At 44.4% G+C, this 18,819-nt stretch overlaps 1 protein-coding gene across 1 annotated transcript in view; it reads right to left on the bottom strand.

Moving 5' to 3' along the window:
* Nucleotides 1-1,696: 1,696 nt before the first annotated feature.
* GOLM1 (golgi membrane protein 1) overlaps nucleotides 1,697-18,819 on the bottom strand; it is a 44,121-nt gene continuing 26,998 nt past the window's right edge. Inside the window, exons 5-9 of the mRNA XM_006139849.3 lie at nucleotides 14,207-14,336; nucleotides 11,217-11,376; nucleotides 8,459-8,725; nucleotides 5,919-6,029; nucleotides 1,697-3,431 (exon numbers count right to left, since the gene is read on the bottom strand). Of these exons, the coding sequence (XP_006139911.1) occupies nucleotides 3,355-3,431; nucleotides 5,919-6,029; nucleotides 8,459-8,725; nucleotides 11,217-11,376; nucleotides 14,207-14,336 (745 nt within the window). The 3' untranslated portion in view covers nucleotides 1,697-3,354. The remainder of the gene's footprint in view (nucleotides 3,432-5,918; nucleotides 6,030-8,458; nucleotides 8,726-11,216; nucleotides 11,377-14,206; nucleotides 14,337-18,819) is intronic.

The raw sequence follows: 18,819 nt of genomic DNA, 5'->3' as shown, positions 1-18,819 counted from the left end.
CTAATCATCTTTTAGGCCAGATACAGAGCAGGTACCAAGTAGATACCAAGCCCCTGTACCTTAAACAACCCTGAATTGACAATTCTACCATTCCAGTTCAGCTATGGATGGATAATCAATTACGAAGTATAGCAAAACAGTTGTGTTAGTTGGCAGTTTCATTTTTATCACGCACCATACCGACTTTACTTTGAAAATTCCACTACACAAAAATACATTAAGTATATGCAGGAATTAGGTTACTTGTTACGGCTAATTCAGCTGCCTAAGGAAATCTCCAGTACTATTTTACAAGGAAAAAAAATAATCACATCACTCCTGTGCATACACCATTTGAGAGTACAGAGGAATGTGTAAATTAAATCTTTACGCTAACTGCAATTTATTTTTAAGAAGGCCTAGCTGCTACCAGCAGTTAGCGTAATGGCTATGTGGCTGGACTCCCATGTAGTCAACCACGGTTCGCGTCCCGGACCCGGTGGCTTAAAACTCACACCGGGCGTGTGTGCGTGCATGTCCAAGATCCCAAGAGGAGAATGGAAGAAAAGGGATTGCGGCATGGCCATCCCCCCTGGGGGGCGATTTCTCGCTTTGTCTTTCTGGTGAGGGCACGCGCCGTATAGCAAGAAAAAAAAAAAAAAGGCCCAACTGCTGATACAACTTTGGATCAAACCAAAAGACCAAGGCCAGGGGTCTGCTGTCTACTCCATGTTGTTATACAGATGTTTTGTGTTATGCTGTCCAACACAGGCCGTCGCCACTTCTGTATGGGATCTGTGGAGATCTCAGGTAGGAAGCCTGGAAAAAGCCCAGCACACCTGAGCCTGCCTTCAGGCTATGAGTACATCCCGAGGAGGAAGGCATCATGGTTACTTTTTTTTTCTGGAGAGGTTTTTGCTATAGGGTGCGTGCGCTCACCAGGAAGACAGAGACCCAGAGACAGAAAGTAAGAAATCACCCTCCCAGAGGGGATGGCCACACCACAATCCCTTCTCCATTCTCTTGGGATCTTGGGCACGCACGCACATGCGCCTGGCATGAGTTTAAGCCACTGGGTACTCGAACCATGGTCGACTGCATGGGAGTTCAGTGACATAGCCATTATGCCAATTGCTGGTCCCTCATGGTTAAGTTTTATGCCAACTCATCTTATTCCATAAAGGCATAAGGCCAACCACTTTTTTTTTTCTTTTTTTTTTTTTTTTTGAGGTTTTTGCTATAGGGCGTGTGCCTTCGCCAGAGACACACAGACAGAAAGCGAGAAATCACCCCTGGGGGGATGGCCACGCCACAATCCCTTCTCGATTCTCCTCTCGAAATCTTGGGCACGCACGCACAGGCACCCTGCGTGAATTTAAGCCACCGGGTCCAGGACTCAAACCGTGGTCAACTACATGGGATTCCAGTGACAGCTATTACTCTAACTGCTTCTTTAGGGATCTAAAAGATGAAAATAAGCTAAAATCAATGAAAACTGTGCAAATGGTTTTATTAAGTTAACAGCCAGTCAGTGGCATGGTGGTGAAGGCAGCTGGATCTCACATGGCCAATTGCAGTTTGAGTCTCAAACTCAGCAGAGCCACGCATGTGCATCCAAAATCCCAAGAGGATACTGAAGCATAGACATCACCTCTGGGGACTGTTGTATTCATTCTTTCTCATTCGCTCTGGCAAGCAAACATGCCCTAAATCAAAATTTTTTAAACGTTGAACAGCATTTTATTTCTCAGCAGTTCTGTGCAGTGATTAAACATGAGATGAATAGAGGCTTTATTGAGAAATTCAGAAAGAATTTCTATTAACCCTAAGACTGGGACACAAAGGGAGATTGGAAAAAGATAATCTTATAAAGCTATTTTTATACCCTCCTTCGTTGTCTTTTCTGCATGGAAAAGAAACCGCGTGACTGCTAAACAAGTATCATACTTAAAGAACATTCAACTTGGACACACTAACATGAATGCAGACAGGTCCTGCCTTCAGTGACTACAAGGGCACACTGAGCCAGGGCACCCCATGCATCCACACACCGCTCCTCCTCAGCTACACGTTCCCAACTTCTGGGTCACGTTTCCTCCTCTGAAAACAAGCAGGTTTCCACGTGATCTCTGAGGCCCCCATGCCTCAAAGCCTATGGGTCCTCCCACTTACGCATTAGAGAGCTTCACTAAGTCAGTCATTAGTATGACCCTGCCAGTCATTCTCAAGTGGCAAGAGCCTATTTACCATAAATATTAAGAACGAGTTCAAATCAACCCTAATGCCATTATTATCCTTGTGAATTAGAATCTCAAAGATGTTTAACTTAACATCAACCTTTGATTTATAAATCAGTTTTGAGTCATTCACCGCAAGCTAAATGTGTTAACTGACAAAAACTATTGCATTTCTAAATATTCCCAATTTGTAACACTGTATATACCCTTCAGTATCAACGAACTGTATTTTCGTATTTTCTTACTCTAGTAATACAGTACGCAACGAACTGTATTTTCTTATTTTCTTACTCTAGTAATACAGTACGGGCCACTTCTCCCTCACTGTGCTCTGCTACACTGTGCAGTCAGCTGTTTTGTCAAAAGCCTGGCTGGTTGCTTTCCTTAGTTTCCTTGGTAATGTATAGCTATTAGAGAAGATTTCACTTTGCCCACACAGATGAAGCAAAGTGAGCACAGACCACAAATGTTCAAGTTACATAGTCGCATTTTGTACATGTGTTCACATTGGAATGACAGGGTTACCATACAAGCAGTCTTGAAATTTCCACACAAAACAGCTTTGTGTTTACTTGTTTAAAACTGTTGCCAATGCTGTTTGTGTTAACAGTCAGTGTTGTGGGCCACTGCCGGTCAGACGAGGACGAGTGCCTGAGAGGGTAAGCCAGTCCGTCGCTCAGTGTGCCCTGAGAACAGCAGTAGGGCCTGTACCAGCACTCGACGCAGCGTGGAGAAGGGAGGGCCTCAGAGAGCGCCTGACCAAGGAGCTCTCCCGAGCCTCTTTCCCACCACGTGTACTCTGCCTACAGGCTGCTTCACATGAATTCTTCCAGAATAAAGCGCCGTGGTCATCATCCTTGAAGACCTTGGTGTTCTATTTTTGGTGTTGATCTTCTCATGAAATACTACCTATTAGCCAAAAAACTGACAGATTCTGACATTATAGACACTTCAAAAGTACTCCCAAAACCCTGTCTAAAAATCCCATTTTCCTATATAAAGCACACACTATGACACCAGTCACTTCCAGATGTACATTTTACTGAGTACATTTCAGTTTTGAGTGTTCTGTCCCTCTTGAATATTTTGCAGTGACCTCTGCGCAGTCCTGATGTGAAGTGTGTAATTCCAGTTCATTTCAGAGTGTGTGGTTCTGCTTTTCCTGATGACCAAGTAAATTTATGGTTTCTCTCTTCTGATCTTCAGCATCTAAAACTAAAAAGGAAAAAGACCACACGTAATATTCTAGTACTAGACATTTTGAGAAGCCAGCCGGACAGGTCCTAGTTCACATAAGGTTCTGGAAACCATGTCATGAAACTTACTCCCATGGCAACACTAACTGGGAACTGCATTCCTTGTCGGGGACAGGACGGCAACAGAGACCTTATGTATGGCCATCAATGTGTCAGAAGCAAAGCTGCAGCACCTACAAACTCTGGAATCGTCCAAGAGTGAAATGCCTTATAAACTAGGCGATATAACAGAAGATGTACTTCTTAAGCTTTGGATACAGTCACAGCCCTCTCGTGCCGTGTAAATGATGGCAGACCCTCCACAACGTCCAACAGCTCTAGCTGCCCCAGAGCGCTCCCATTGCAGGTCTAAATGCTGTGCATGACTTCCACTATCCAGCTGTCTTCTATCCTTTGACACACACATAAAACCTGAAATCAGTCTTAGAACTATTACATATTATATGGCAAATAATTACTATTAATTAAATGACCACCTTACCAATAGTGTCTCTTTAAAGTTCTCCAATAAAGCTGGAGCTAATACCTTTTTCTTTTAATTTCAGTAGGGCCTTAAACTATTGGGTTATCAGGAAAAGTCATGACACATTTTTGCCTAGAAAAACATGTCAGGACTTCCCTAACAACCCAGTATTTCATAATCTGTTTTGATGACGTTTCTTCAACTGAAAAATTTCTTCAAAGAGCTGACAGCATTTGCCTTGCCTACCTTCTCACTTTAAAACCTTGCATGATGTCAGGGCCAGAAGGTGGCACAGTGATTGAGGTGTTAAACTCACACGTGGTCAACCGCTATTTAAGTACCAGACCTGGTGGTTTATAACTCATGCCAGGCATGTGTGCATACATGCTCAAAATCCCAAGAGAAAAATGGAGAAGAGACTGCTTTGTCACTTTCTGTCTCTTCTCTTTGGTGAGCACAGAAGCCCTATAGCAAAAATCTCTTAAAAAAAAAAACACCATGCACGATGTCACAGGCATTGGGGGTGAATGACTTTTCTCTCAGACACTAGGCTCATTTCAGAGGTTGTTAAAACAGATAAAAGACAGTGACCAGACTATGTAAGATGCCCTTCAAGAACTGAAGCACACAAATAAGTGGATTCAATGACTATATACAAAGAATAGGACAATGGCAAGACCTCATATATGCTTAAAATTCTGACTAGTAATTTTTTGCTTTATTCAGAGATGACCTGAAAATAATTTTAAAACTGTTAGGATTTACATTTCTAACAACTCCAAATAACTCTGACACTTGAGACAACTGGTATCCTGAAAAATACTTTTTAGGAGCACACTCAAATCAGACAATCCCAAATTGAGACTTTTTAAGAGATTTTTGCTATAGGGTGTGTGTGCTTGACAGAAAACGAGAAATCAGCCCCCCAGGAGGGATGATCACACCATAGTCCCTTCTCCTCCATTTTCTAGGCATCTTGGGCATACACACACACATGCCTGGCCTGAGTTTCAAGCCGCCAGGTGCAGTACTTGAACACCGTCAACTGTATGGGAGTCCAGCAATGTAATCATTATGCCATCTGCTGTTCCCATAAATTGACTTTCTACCAAACAACTATGTCACTGTACTGACAGAAAAATGAATAGCAGGGACCCAGCCATGTTGGTGCGTGCTGCTAAGATGCCATGCTCTACAGTCTGGGACTACATGGGGAGTCCTTGGTTTGATTCCCCATCCCACCTGTAGGCCAGGAGTGGTGGCGTGCACTCTGATCCTAGCTACCTGAGAGGATGTAGCAGGAAGACTGTGAGCTTGAGCTGGCCTGAGCAACAGTGAGGTCCCAACTAAAAAGGAGCTGGGCGTAGTGGGGCATACCTGTCCCAGCTGGGAGGCTGAGGCAGGAGGACTGTGACAGTAAGACTGTGTCATAAAAAAGATAAACATCAGGTAATAATAAATATAGAAGCTGCTCCAGATTAAAGAACACTGAAGAGGTATGACAATAGGCAGTGTTTGGCTGTCCCTTGGCCTAGTGGTAGAGGGAGGTGGATCCCACTTGGCCAACCAAGCAGTGTGAATTTTTTTTAAAGATGTTTTTGACTTAGGGTATGTGCACTTACTGGGGCAAGAGAGAGGGATAGAGACAGAAGAAAAATGACAAATCATCCCCCAGGGAATGGCCACACCACAATCTCTTCATTCTCCCCGGATCTCGGGCATGTGCACACACAACCAGCATGATTTTCAAGGCACCAGGTCTGGGACTTGACCCACAGTAGGCCATGTGGGAGTCCAGCAACGTAACTGCTAGAACTGCAGTCCAACTTTTAATGCCCAAACTTTTAATGACTTCAGAGGATAACGGTCTCCTTCAAATGACGAATTACTTACACTGTGATTGAGATTCACTGGATAGTCACTTCAACAGTGAAAGACCAGAAAGGAGAAATGAAAGGTGACCCTCGACACACCCATTATTACCATTTAAGTTCCTGTCATTCCCAGCGAGGGCTGCTTGCTTGTCTGTTTCAGATTCTGCCTCATTTTCATCCATGCTGTAGTCGTCATCTCCCAGTTTTTGCTGGTTTCTCCCTGTAAAATTAAATTAGCACATAAAACATAAGCTCTAGCATTTCTCTTCTGCTGCTATAGGAACACCAGAACCCCAGGGAGTAAGAGACTTGGACATACCAAATTTATTACGATAGACAACAGTGTCCAGGGACATCCACTTGGCTGATAAGCTCATAAACGAATGCAAGAAAATGCACACTACCACCAAGATCAGGTAGTGGTTTCTATTACAGGGAAGTCTTCCCAACTGTCTATTAACAGGTCTTTTGGCTAACTCTTGGGACAGGGAAGGGATCTGTGTCCTTCTGGTACAGTTGCCACAGGATGTCTCTACTTATGCTCCACTCCAACTTGGAACCAGAACGGTGGACCTAGTCCTACAGTAAAGGCCATGTGTATATTCCAGGCTGGAAATGGGGAAACTGCTCACTAAAACCAAAGCACAGCTTTTCAGAGAGACAATCAGCTCAGGTTTGCTACACACAGGTTCTACTATTTTAGGACAAAGCTTCCAGCTAACGCCAGCACCTCAGAGAATGGCTGACTGCTGGACAAAGAAGTCACTACTGTGAGCCAAAGGATAAAACTTTCAAGTTCCCAGACCCAGCTCATTCATCATTACAGTCATCCCTGCACAGAACAGCAACCAGAAAAGGTCAGGACCAATTCAGAGAGTTTAATGTGGGGCCAGAAGATAGCAAGGTGGTTGAAGTGCTGGACTCCCACGCAGCAGACCACAGTTCGAATCCTGGACCTGGCAGCTTACTTTCTCACTTTCTCTCTGTTGCTCACTCACTCACTCTGGTGAGTTCTATAGCAAATTTTAAAATAATAAAACAAAAAAGGTTCAGAAAAAGTTTAACATAAACATCTTATGTATGTATATAGGTAGGTAAATAAATTTTTGAAAAGCATGCCTAGGGGCTAGCAAGTGTGGTAGTTAAGGTGCTGGACTCCCACATGGCCAACTTTGGTTCAAGTCCCAGACCTGGAACCTTGCTTTCTCACTTTCTCTTCCTCCCTCCCTCCCTCCCTCTCTCTCTCTGGTCAAATGAAACAATGATGATGATAATAAATAAATCTTTAAAAAATAAAAAGCAATCCTATAAAGAAATCAACTGGAGTTCTCTTTCTCTGCATTCCTTGTCTGCGGTGGATCTCTGCACTCCTTGTCTGCGGTGGAAACAGGCATGGCCTATTGTTAGTTTATTCACATGAGATCGTGACAGCTGCATCTAAAGCCAGGTGCATCACACAAGTCCCTCAGGTACACCTTGAGCTTCGTGTCCAGCTGCGGAGTGGGGTGACATTCCAGGGCTACTGGCCCACCACTGCCCTCCACCAGCATCTCCACACTGGACAGCAGTGAGAGCAGAGACCCCGGCTATGAGGCAGGGTGGAGGCGAGCACAGTGTGATTCTCTTAACTGGAGTTCAGGAGGATTCTTTCTTCAGAAAGAGAAACTAAAGTGAAAATTGGAGTTAAATGGAATCAGGAACTTCTGCAAATAAGCTCATTCCACAACTCCTGTTATTTGGTCCAACAAGGAGCATCAGGGTCCAGGTCTGTATAGGTGCTCCTGGCTCAGTGGGATGGACACTTCCCACTTTTAAAGGACAAAAAAGAGCTCTTCTAAAAGTTCATGGAAAAGGCATATTATGGAAAACCTGTGTAGGAATTTCGAATATTTTTGTACTAGAACAGACTTGTATTTTAATTCCATATTTCCATAATTCTTTAAGAGATATTTTTGTTATATAGGATGTGCATTCACTGGAGACACATAGACAGAGAAAGTGAAAAGTCACCCCCCTTGGAGGAAGGCCACACTTCAATCCCTTTCCCTTCATTCTCCTCTCTGGATTTTGGGCATGCATGCATATGCACCCAGTGTGAATTTCAAGCTGCCAGGTCCAGGACTCAAATCATGGTTGACCATGTGGCAGTCCAGTGCCTTAACCACTATGCACCTGCTGGCCCCAGCACTAATTTTTTTTGAAGCCCTCTCATACTTGCTAGAATACTCTGTCAATCTTAGAGTCCCACACTTTCTTTTATTTCTTTAAAAAGAAAAAAGCCAACTAAATGAGAAAGGTGTGACATACATAGTGTTTTCTTTCAGTGTTTAAATATACATTAACTTCCATCTACCCAGTCATTCCGTCCTCAGTCACTCTTTCATTAACCAGGTAGACTAAATATTATGCCAGATACCATGTGAGGAAGCTTGCTGCCTGCCTGCCCACCCAGAGGCGGTGCTTACTTGGTACTAAGCACCCTTCTGAAGGGTGGCATCTGCAAAGTACTGTAACTGCCCTTCCTTCCTGCCTCCCAGTGAACAACAGGTACCAAACATGCAAATACAAAGGAACCACCAATTTTGCAGTGCTGTCTGGTAAACCTCATGGGAACCTGGGAAGTCAGAGGTGGGCCGGGTGCAGCCCTACCTTCTCCGGCAGTGTCCTGCTGCTCCTCTTGCCCGTCGCGGATGACAAGCTGGTCCCGCTCTAGATCTTCAGTCTCCTGATTTTCCTGGCTCACCAGTAGGACAGCAGGCACCTGTGGGGTTTGGCCAAGTTCTGTGGCTCCCCCAAAGCCTCTTCTGCCCACAGGTCTGTCTTCTGCAGCCTGACCTGGGCCAGGCTCCTGCAGCAACCCCAGGCGGTCCCTCTGAGGCTGCTCCTGGCTGACACCCTGGATCTCGTTGGTTTCCTCTGTACACAGAACACAGTCAGCTGTGGCCTCACCACCATATAACTCAATGGAAAAAAGTCCCAAACCCTCATGCCACTTGATTCCCAAAGCCTACCAGGAGTGTGGTGGGGAGAATGATACAAGGGATGGGTAAAGAACTCACTCCATGGCCTCAGCAGCACACTTATGGGCCTCACTATGCCTGCAGCTCATCTTCAGAACCGCGAGGAGAATAATTTAGAGAAAAAACTGAACTGTTACTCGACAGCCTACAGGTGGAGGCGAGCACAATGCTGAGCTGTGTGTCTGAGACAAGCACTTGAGAGCCATGGCATGCCAAGAGTCGCTTGGAGAAAGTAGCCCTGTTTGTTCTCAGTGGCAGCTCTGTAGGGTTTAGCTACCTCCCCCAAATCCCACAATCCCACCAATGTCCTCAATAAAGGGACAACCTGGACCTTTCTTTCACACAGCTGCCAAAGAACACGGCACCTTCTTTACAAGGACAAGACAGACACAGAAGCAGCCCTGTGGCCTCATCTCAGGTGCCAAGGGGCACACACACACACACCAGTGCCTGCCTCCCATCACCAAGCCCAGAAATTGCCTCAAGGAGAGCACAATGCCCTCAGGACTCTACACGGACTGCAGTGCATGGGAGGCTCTCGTCTTTTAAAATTTTTTAAAATTATTTATTTTTAATGTGATCACAGAGACAGTGTGAGGGAAAGTGAGAAGGCAAGCCGCCATCCGGGACTCAAACTGTGGTTGACCATGTGGGAGTCCAGCACCTTAACCACAATGCCACCTGCCAGTCCCTAGAAAAATATGTTTTTTTTCCTTCTAAAGAATTATCTTATTTAACTTTATTTATTTAACTTTTACCTCTTTTTTCTCAAAATTTCCTTTCCTACACTCTTCCCCTCTGTACCCAGTGTCCATAACAATTTTTAGTGCTTTTATGTTCTCCGGTCTTTCAGTCTCTACAATGGAGTGCAGACAGTCAGTATTATGTTAAGTGGAGACATACAATGTGTCTCTTTCATAGCCTGACTTGCTTCGCTCAGCAACAAATCTTCCATATTCATCCACTTTCTATCAAATTCCAGGGCCTTGCTGTTTTTTATGGCTGAGTAGTATTCCATGGAGCACATGTGCCATACTTCTCGATCCATTCATCTGTTTGTGGACATTTGGGTTAGTTCCATGTCTTAGCAATCAGGAATAATGCTGCAATGAATACAGATGTGCAAGCACTTTTCTGACTGAGCATTTTCCTGTCCTTTGGGTAGATGCCCAGGAGTGGAACTGCTGGATCATATGGTAGTTCTATTTGAAGGTCTCTGAGGAACCTCCATATTGTTCTCCATGATGGCTGGCCTAATTTACATTCCCACCAATAGTGTAGGAGCGTTTCCCTTTCACCACATCCCCTCTAGCACTTATCAGTTTTTGTTTTTTTTTAATCTTCACCATTCTGACTGGGGTTAGATGGTATCTCATTGTGGTTTTGATCTGCATCTCCCTTATGATGAGGGATGTTGAGCATTTATTTATATGCTTTTCGGCTGTTCATATGTCTTCCTTAGAGAGAAAGCCTCCTATCTTAGAAATCTGATAAGGCAGAGCTGGAAGATGGGATGGTGGTTAAGGGCACTGGACTCCCACATGGCCAACCACAATTTGAGTCCCAGACCTAGCGGCTTGCTTTCTCTCTCTCTCTCTCACTCTGTCCCTCTATGATCAAATTAAAATAAATAAATAAATAAGTGGATAAAGTTAAATAAAATAATTCTTTAAAAAAAAAAAAAAATCTCTGACAAGTCTCAGGAAAAGGCATACGAGAGAACTGTTATCCACTGAGTACTGGTTCCAGGACCCGCGCTGCAGATGCTTCAGTGCCTCACATAAGATAGGGTGTACTGTGCATAACCTACGCACACCCTCCCAGGTACTTCAGATCGTGTCTGGATTGCTTATAATGCCAAAGGTAAATGCTGTATAAACACCTGTTACTGTTCTGTTCAGGGAGTACTGACGAGAAAGTCTGCACACATTCGGTACAGATGCAACCAATGTTTAAAAACAGATGACAATTGGGATCAGCAGATGGCATGATGGTTACATCGCCGGACTCCCATGTAGTCAGCCATGGTTCACGTCTTTTAAAACTCACATGCCAGTGTGTGTGTGTGCCCAAGATCCCAAGAGGAGAATTAAAAGAGAAGGGCTTGTGGTGCGGCCAAACCCCCTGGAGGGGGAGAGGGGTTTCTTCTGTCTCCCTTTCTCTATCTCTCCAGTGAGCACACGTGCTCTATAGCAAAAACATCTCTTTTTAAAAAAATGGATGACAATGGACCAGCAGATGGTGTGCAGCTAGATCCTACATAGCTGACTGTACAGTTCTAGTCCCTATGATCTTTTTTTTTTTTTTTTTTTTTTTTTAAAAAAAAAAAAAAGGGATGATGAACCAGGTACATGGAGAGCTGCCTGCAATTGCCAGGCTTCACTTACCTTTCTCACCGGGTCTCTTCGAGTCCAAAGCCACCTCACGAGTAGGGGCTAGTGTCTGGGATTCACCATTGCTGGGCACATGTTCTTTCCCTTGTGGCACCTGATCCTGTGGCAAGTCTGTTTCTTGGGGCCTGAGCTGAGGCTCACTGGGAGCTCGGAGCTGAAATAGGAGCAGAGGATGGCCATGGCGGGCTCTGTGACCACCTTACAAGAACCCCACGCAGTGCAATGGGTCACCATATCCCGACAGACCACACAGGGTTTTCAAAATGTTCATGAAAAGTACATATTATAGAAAAAGCATGGATGGGTTTCTAAAGTTTCTGTACCAAAATAAGCTGCTAATTTAATTTCATTTTTCATGAAACTTTTGAAGTCCCTGTGTCTCCAACAAACAGATGTAAAAATTCTCAACAAAATATTAGGAAATTGAATCTACAATGTATAAAAAGATTCATACGCCATGACTCAGTGGGATGCTAGGTATACAAAGTTTCTTCAGCATTTGAAAGTCAAGTTGTATAATCCATAGGCTAAAAAGTAAAATCACATGATCATATGTATAGAGCAGGAAAAGCATTTGACGAAATCTAAAACTCAATCACGATCAATACCAGTATGCCAAAGGTCTTAACTAAGATGAAGTAGACGAATTCCTAGAAAAACACAAACTACCTGGGGTCAGCAAATGGTATAATGGTTATATCAAGTCAAGTCAAGTCACTTGACTCTCACAGTCAACCACGGTTTGAGTCTCAGCCCCAGTGGCTTTAAACGCATACAGGTGTGTGTGCATGCTTGCCCAAAATCCCAAGAGGAGAATGGAGAAGGGATTGTAGTATGACTCTCTCCCCAGGGGGTGATTTCTCCCTCCCTCCCTCCCTCCCTCCTTCCCTCCCTCTCCCTCTCTCTCTCTCTCTTTCTCTCTCTCTGTGTGTGTGTCTAAGAAAAAAAAAGCGGGGGGAGGGGGACACAAACTACCAAAAACAACTCAAAAAGGAATTTAAAATCTCAGATTTCTATAGGTCTACTTGGTAGATGATTAAGATTCAGTTGGTAATTTAAAAACTTCCCACAACAGGGCCGGCAGGTGGCAAGGTGGTTAAGGGCACTGGACTCCTACATGCCCAACTGAGGTTCGAGTCCCAGATCTTGAGGCTTACTTTCTCATCCACCCACCCCACTTTTTCTTGTCAAATTAAGGTAATAATAAAAATAATTATTTAAAAACCAAAACAACTTCCCACAATGTAAAGTTAAGATTCATATGGCTTCACTAGTAAATTCTATCAAACCCTTGACACCAAAACCAGACATATCACAAGAAAATAAAACTATAGACCAGAATCTCTTATGAATAGGCACCAAAATCCTCAACAAAATACCAGCAAACGAAATCCAGTAAAATATAAAGGATGTTATACCAGTAGTATTTATCCTAGAAATCATGTAGTATGTTATATCTAGTTATAGACAAAAAATACATGATCATCTTAATAAATGCAGAGAAAAAATCTGACAAAATCCAGCCTCTCTACTTGACAAAAACACTAAACATGAAAACAAACAAAAAAATATCCTCACCTTGATATATCTATGAAAAACACAGCCAGCATCAAATTATGGTGAAAGATAATCCTTTACAAACCCTGTGACTGAGAACAAAACAAAGGTATCTGCTCTCAGGACCAGCAGATGGCGTAATGGCTATGTCGCTGGACTCCCATGTAGTTGATCATTGGTTCGAGTCCCTGACCCCATGGCTTAAACTCATGCCAGGCACATGTGCATGCATGCCCAAGATCCCCAGAGGAGAATGGAAGACAAGGGATTGCAGTGTAGCCATCCCCCCTGGGGGGTGATTTCTTACTTTCTGTCTCTCTGTCTTTCTGGAGAGCGCATGAGCCCTTATAGCAAAAACCTCTCCCCCAAAAAAAAAGGTATCTGCTCTCATCACTTCAGCCCATGTGCCCGATGTGTACAGGGAAGCCTTGGGACGCAAAGCCAGGACCTTCCCATGTGGCCTCGGCATCATCATGTTGGGTTGCGTTACCACTGCATCACCACAGCTGGCCTACTGCACCTTTCTGTGTTTAGGTCACAAGACCCTCATTCCAGAGGGGTCCTGTGCCATATCTGGGAGGAGGGGATGCTGCACGGGGGCCAAGACCAGACAGCCAGGCCTTGCTGGGCTTCCTTGCCCAGCCTATCTCTATCAGCTCATATAGCTGTCCAATCACGCTGCACAGCTGTGCTTCGCTGAACCTAAGCACAGCATCAAGACAGCTTCTTCTGTGCCTTTGGGGCTTTAATCTGAAGGCTCCCGTTTCATGTAGAACTATGACGAAATACATATGTATGCCTATTCTGATACACAGATCTGGTATACTAATCTGCCTATTGTCAGTGACTTTCTTTTATTTTTTCTTTTTTCGGAGAGGTTTTTGCTATAGGGCACGTATGCTCGCCAGAAAGAGAAAAAAATTATCAGTGACTTTCAAAAATGCAGGAGGTGGAGGTAAACGATATTTAAAAACAATCAAAGGTCTCCCAAAGGTTTCAGGCAGCAGTTTCTGGAGCTGTGCTCTGCACAGGTGGTGGGCTAACAGGACCAGACATGGAGTCTGACAGGTTTGAGCTCTTGGCCAGCTTTGCCTCTCACCAGGTGGTTCGGTTCTGGCCACAAACCCAACCGTCTCCTAGGACCTCAGAGTTCCTCAATGCAGGTGAACAACAGAAACTCTTCCAGGGTGGCTGTGAGCTTCAAAGGAAATCATTCCCAGTGAGCCCTGAGCTGGGCAACTGGGGCTAGGGACCAGTACTCTTGGTCAGAGTCCAGTTGTCCCAGGACCTGGTTTATGGTGTTGCATTTCAGGGAACCGAAACACAAGTGTGAACAGAAATCTAACTAAAACCAACAGCAGATAAAATGCAAAGAGAGTGCAGTGGACTCATTCTAGAAATCCTTTGCAGAAAACCCCCAAACTGACCTGTGGACTCAGGTCTCTTTTTGCACCTGGGTCTCGGGAGGCTGCAGCTTCACTGCCCTTCTTGGTGACCTCCTCGATGCGCTCTTCACACTGCTCCTTCACCTCCTTCATCTGACTGATGCACTGGCTCCTGGGGTGAGAGAGCACAAGATGAGACAGGCCTCTAAGGGTGTGTCTTTGTGCCAAGCTTCGCCCTCCCTGCTGGACTGAGAAATCCACCTCAGTAAGAGACGTGGGCCATCTCTCCTGGGCTCCAGGCACTTTCTCTGAAGAGGGCACCTAAGACAGGGCACCGTGTAATTTTCAACTATTAAGTGCCAAAAAAACTAGTTAACACAACTCACTAAAAATTGGTTACGTTGTTCTAAACTAGGTGAACTTTGCTGGCTAAGGGAAAAAAATCTACAGAATAATAAAAGATGTATTTAGTCTTTCTCCCTAGAAACAGGTGCACAGCTCCCAGGTCCCTTGGGATTTCCAGTGGTCTGTGTCATTCGTTATCCATAAAGTGCCCCCTGGGCCTGACAGAGCAGGGTGTGTGGCAGTTTCACGATGAGGGCTGAATGTCAAAGGAGCCAATCATGTGACTGGAGTTTCAGCTCCACCTTCTCCACTGAGGGGAGAGACTGGAGACTGGGTTCGGTCACAAGGCCAACAACTGAATCCATTGTGTCTACAGAACGAAACCCAGAAAACTCTGAACCAAGGCTCAGTGAGCTTCCAGTGAACACAGATGCACTGGGTGGGCGGCACCTTGACCCACAGGGAAAGAAGCTCCGGTCCCCCTGTCCCCGGTACCTTAGGGATCTCTGCCCTTTGGCTGGTCCTGAGTTGTATCTTTATTAATACCATAAAAGTACAGCTTTTCTGAGTTCTGTGGGTCTTTCTGGTGAATTATCAACCAGAGAGGACTAGCAAGTAGCCCTGGATCTGTATCTCTGGGCTGAAGTGCCGGTGGGTCGGGGACAATAGGCCTTGTAGCTGGCACCTAGGGGTGGGGGTAGGGGGGTATCTGCAGAAACGAGCCCTTTAACCCATGGGATCTGCACTAACTCTGGGTTGTGTATCAGTACAACTGGAATGGAGGACACCTAGCTGTTTTCAGATTGCTGCTGGAGTGTACTTTGAAGCACTGCTTCAGCTTTCTGCCTGGCATTTATTTTCAGATTATTTCAACAAGTGCCAGAGCTATAAAGTAATTAAGAGACTCACTCACTTGTTTTTTTTTTTTTTTTTTTTGGAGAGATTTTCACTGTAGGGCGCGTGCGCTCGCCAGACAGACAGAGACATAGAGACAGAAAGCGAGAAATCACCCCCCAGGGGGGATGGTCACGCCACAATCCCTTCTCCTCCATCCTCCTCTCGGGATCTTGGGCACGCACGCACACGCGCCCGGCGTGAGTTTTAAGCCACCGGGTCCGGGACACGAACTGCGGGCGACTACGTGGGAGTCCAGCGACATAGCCATTACGCTAACTGCTGGTTCCCTCACTCACTTGTTTTATAAATAAGGAAGCAGAGAGGTGTCCTGACTGCCTGCCATGGGTCAGGGTCACAGAGAAGGAAGCCAGGACAGCTAAACAGGCGGAAGCTGGAAAGCAGAGCCACAGCCTCCTACCCGGGCACTCCTCTCCACCCCACGGTCTCCCACCCGGGTAATTCAGTCCTCTCCACCCCACGGTCTCCCACCCGGGTAATTCAGTCCTCTCCACTCCACGGTCTCTCACCTGGGCACTCCTCTCCACCCCACGGTCTCCCACCCAGGTAGTTCAGTCCTCTCCATCCCACGGTCTCCCACCTGGGTAGTTTAGTCTCTACACCCCACGGTCTCCTGACCCAGGTAATTCAGTTCTGTCCACCCCATTCTCTCCACCCCACCGTCTGCCCTCTGAGTCATGGCATTTCAGAGCTAAGCGTGAGTGCTACATGAACTCTCGAACTCTTGGGCTGTTCCTGCAGTTCAAAGCGCTACTGGGTCACAACACACTACACAAAGAAGGGAACGAAGTGTTACAGAAATGATCAAACAGACAGTTCCTGACCTTAGGCAGCTAGAGGTCAAGTGAAAAACTAACTTAAATAGAATTCTCATAAACATACCAGTCATGCAGATGGACTAGTGGATTAGAAGCTTAACATAGCAAACAGAAAGAGAGGAATCTGTGAACTGAATGGCTAAATGTCAGCTGTCCCTGGACCTTTACAGGGAAATACTGGTTTTATATGCTCCCAGCCCCACCAAAATCAAGTACAAAGAGGCTTTATCTCTCAGCCTTGCAGCTAAGTGCAGCTTTTCACACTCAACTCAGCAGTAATAAGCCAGACAACCTCAGAACAAAGTTCGAGCGCTGAAATGAAATCATGGAGGAGAGGCAAGAGGCAGGCAATCAGAAGATTCCTCATAGCTCCTGAGAACTAGTGATTCCAGGTTAAAAGAGAAATGAAGATTTCCTACTGATAATTCAGCTTCCCGCTGAACTATAGCCAAACATCCAAATACTATTAGGGTTAACATATTCTTCTACTGAACCTGCTGCACAAAACAATCACAATGGAATGGCAAAGAGATTCCAGATCACCTCTCTCTGCTCACTCCTAAACGTTCAGATGGAACTTCAAGAATAAGGAAGAAACATACCATCCTTAGAAGACTAGAAATCACCGCAGGGCCACAAGAAATATGGGAAAGCAAGAAAATACCTCTCCCCCAAGGGAAAAGAATTATTCCTCTTCATCCACAGACAGTTCAATGGAAATCATAGAAATGTCTAATAAAGAATTTAGAACATTCATAATGGTGAAGCTAACAGAGATGGAAAAGAAGAGAGACAATGAACTGCTGAAGAGAAAGAAAAAAGGAGCTGACGAGTTCCAGGAGGTGAGGAAATTCTTGCAAGAACTAAAGGAGGAATTACACACTTTACAAAAGAATCAAATGGACCTGTTAGAGATGAAGGCTATAATACAGGAAGTCAAAATAAAATCTCCCTTGAAAGTATTAAAAGCAGACTAGATCATACAGAAAATAGAATCTCAGACACAGAAGAGAAAATTGCTGGCCTAGAAAAATCCACCACGAAGACTGAGAAAATGGTCCAAAAAAATGAGAATAATATTTGAGAAATACTAGATACCATCAAACGTCCAAACATCCAGATAACTGGCATCCCAGAAGGTGAAGAGTCTCAAAAGGGCATTGATAATCTATTCCAGGAGATCCTGGAAGAAAACTTTCCAAACCTAGAGAGGCACTCAAAGATCCAGTCCTAAGAAATACAAAGGATCCCAAAAAGAATCAACCCAAGAAGATCTTCTCCAAGACATATTATAGCCATATTGACCAAAACCACAGACAAAGACAAGATACTAAAATTGGCAAGAGAAAAACATCAAGTTACCTATAAAGGACATCCCATCAGGCTAACAGCAGATCTCTCATTGGAAACAATGCAAGCGAGGAAAGAATGGGAAAATATATTCAAAGTGTTAAGGGAAAAGCAATTTCAACCGAGAATACTGTACCCGGCAAGATTATCCTTCATGTGGGAAGAAAAGACAAGAACCTCAGATAAACAAAACCTGAAAGAATTTACCAGCACCAGACCAGATCTCCAAGAAGTTCTCAAGGGAGTGCTATACCAGGAAAATTAAATACAGTCACATGTCCTGTCTTGAGATGTCGATAGGTTCATGTAGCTACCATTTGAACAGAATCCTAACCTGTTTCCTGGCTTTAAGTTTTAAGCAAAGTTCCTTAGCATTTCTTTGATTTAAGTTAAAACTGCTCTTCTTGAAATTACCAAGTGAACTTGCTATTGAAAGTAGTTAGATTATTTAACAAATTGTATGATCAATAAAGTGTGGGGGGGGAAGGAATGAAAGACAACTGTAGACACCAGAGATAGTGTGAGAAGAGGGTGGGAAAGGACAGAGGGTCAGAAATATACACATATGAAACTAGAAATGGAAAAATTTTGGCAATAGCATGCGTGATTAAGCCACTATGCAGTATATTCTGGATGAGAAATCACATTTTGTATGCTGTGACGATGCTTAGGAAATGAATGTAAATTAAGTTAAAAAAAATGTTTCAGAAGTAAATTATAGGACACTGGTGACGAGATTCTAGCTTTGTCCATATTTTAAGTTTAACATATTTTGTGAATCAATAAAATATGGAAAAAAGTTTAGTATGGAAGAGAGAGAAGGGGAAGGATAAAAGTAAAAGTATGCTTAATTGACAAAATTAAGAAGCTATTTGCTGATAAGTTATATAGAGTAATACCTTTGGCTTGACTGACATGCATAGAATTGGTGCTGGAAAAAGAAATGTTGCACACTGTAAAGATGTGATTAAGGGAACCAGCAGTTAGCGTAATGGCTATGTCGCTGGACTCCCATGTAGTCGACAGCAGTTCGCGTCCCGAATCTGGTGGCTTAAAACTCACGTCGGGCGCATGTGCGTGTGTGCCCAAGATCCCGAGAGGAGAATGGAGGAGAAGGGATTGTGGCGTGACCATTCCCCCTGGGGGGTGATTTCTCGCTTTCTGTCTCTATGTCTCTCTGTCTGTCTGGCAAGCGCACGCACCCTATAGTGAAAAACCTCTCAAAAA

Source organism: Tupaia chinensis, unplaced genomic scaffold (assembly GCF_000334495.1).
Source record: "Tupaia chinensis unplaced genomic scaffold, TupChi_1.0 Scaffold000007_1, whole genome shotgun sequence".
Classification (NCBI taxonomy): Eukaryota; Metazoa; Chordata; class Mammalia; order Scandentia; family Tupaiidae; genus Tupaia; species Tupaia belangeri.
Note: the sequence above shows the minus strand (reverse complement) of the source record. Positions and strands in the feature narration are given on the sequence as shown.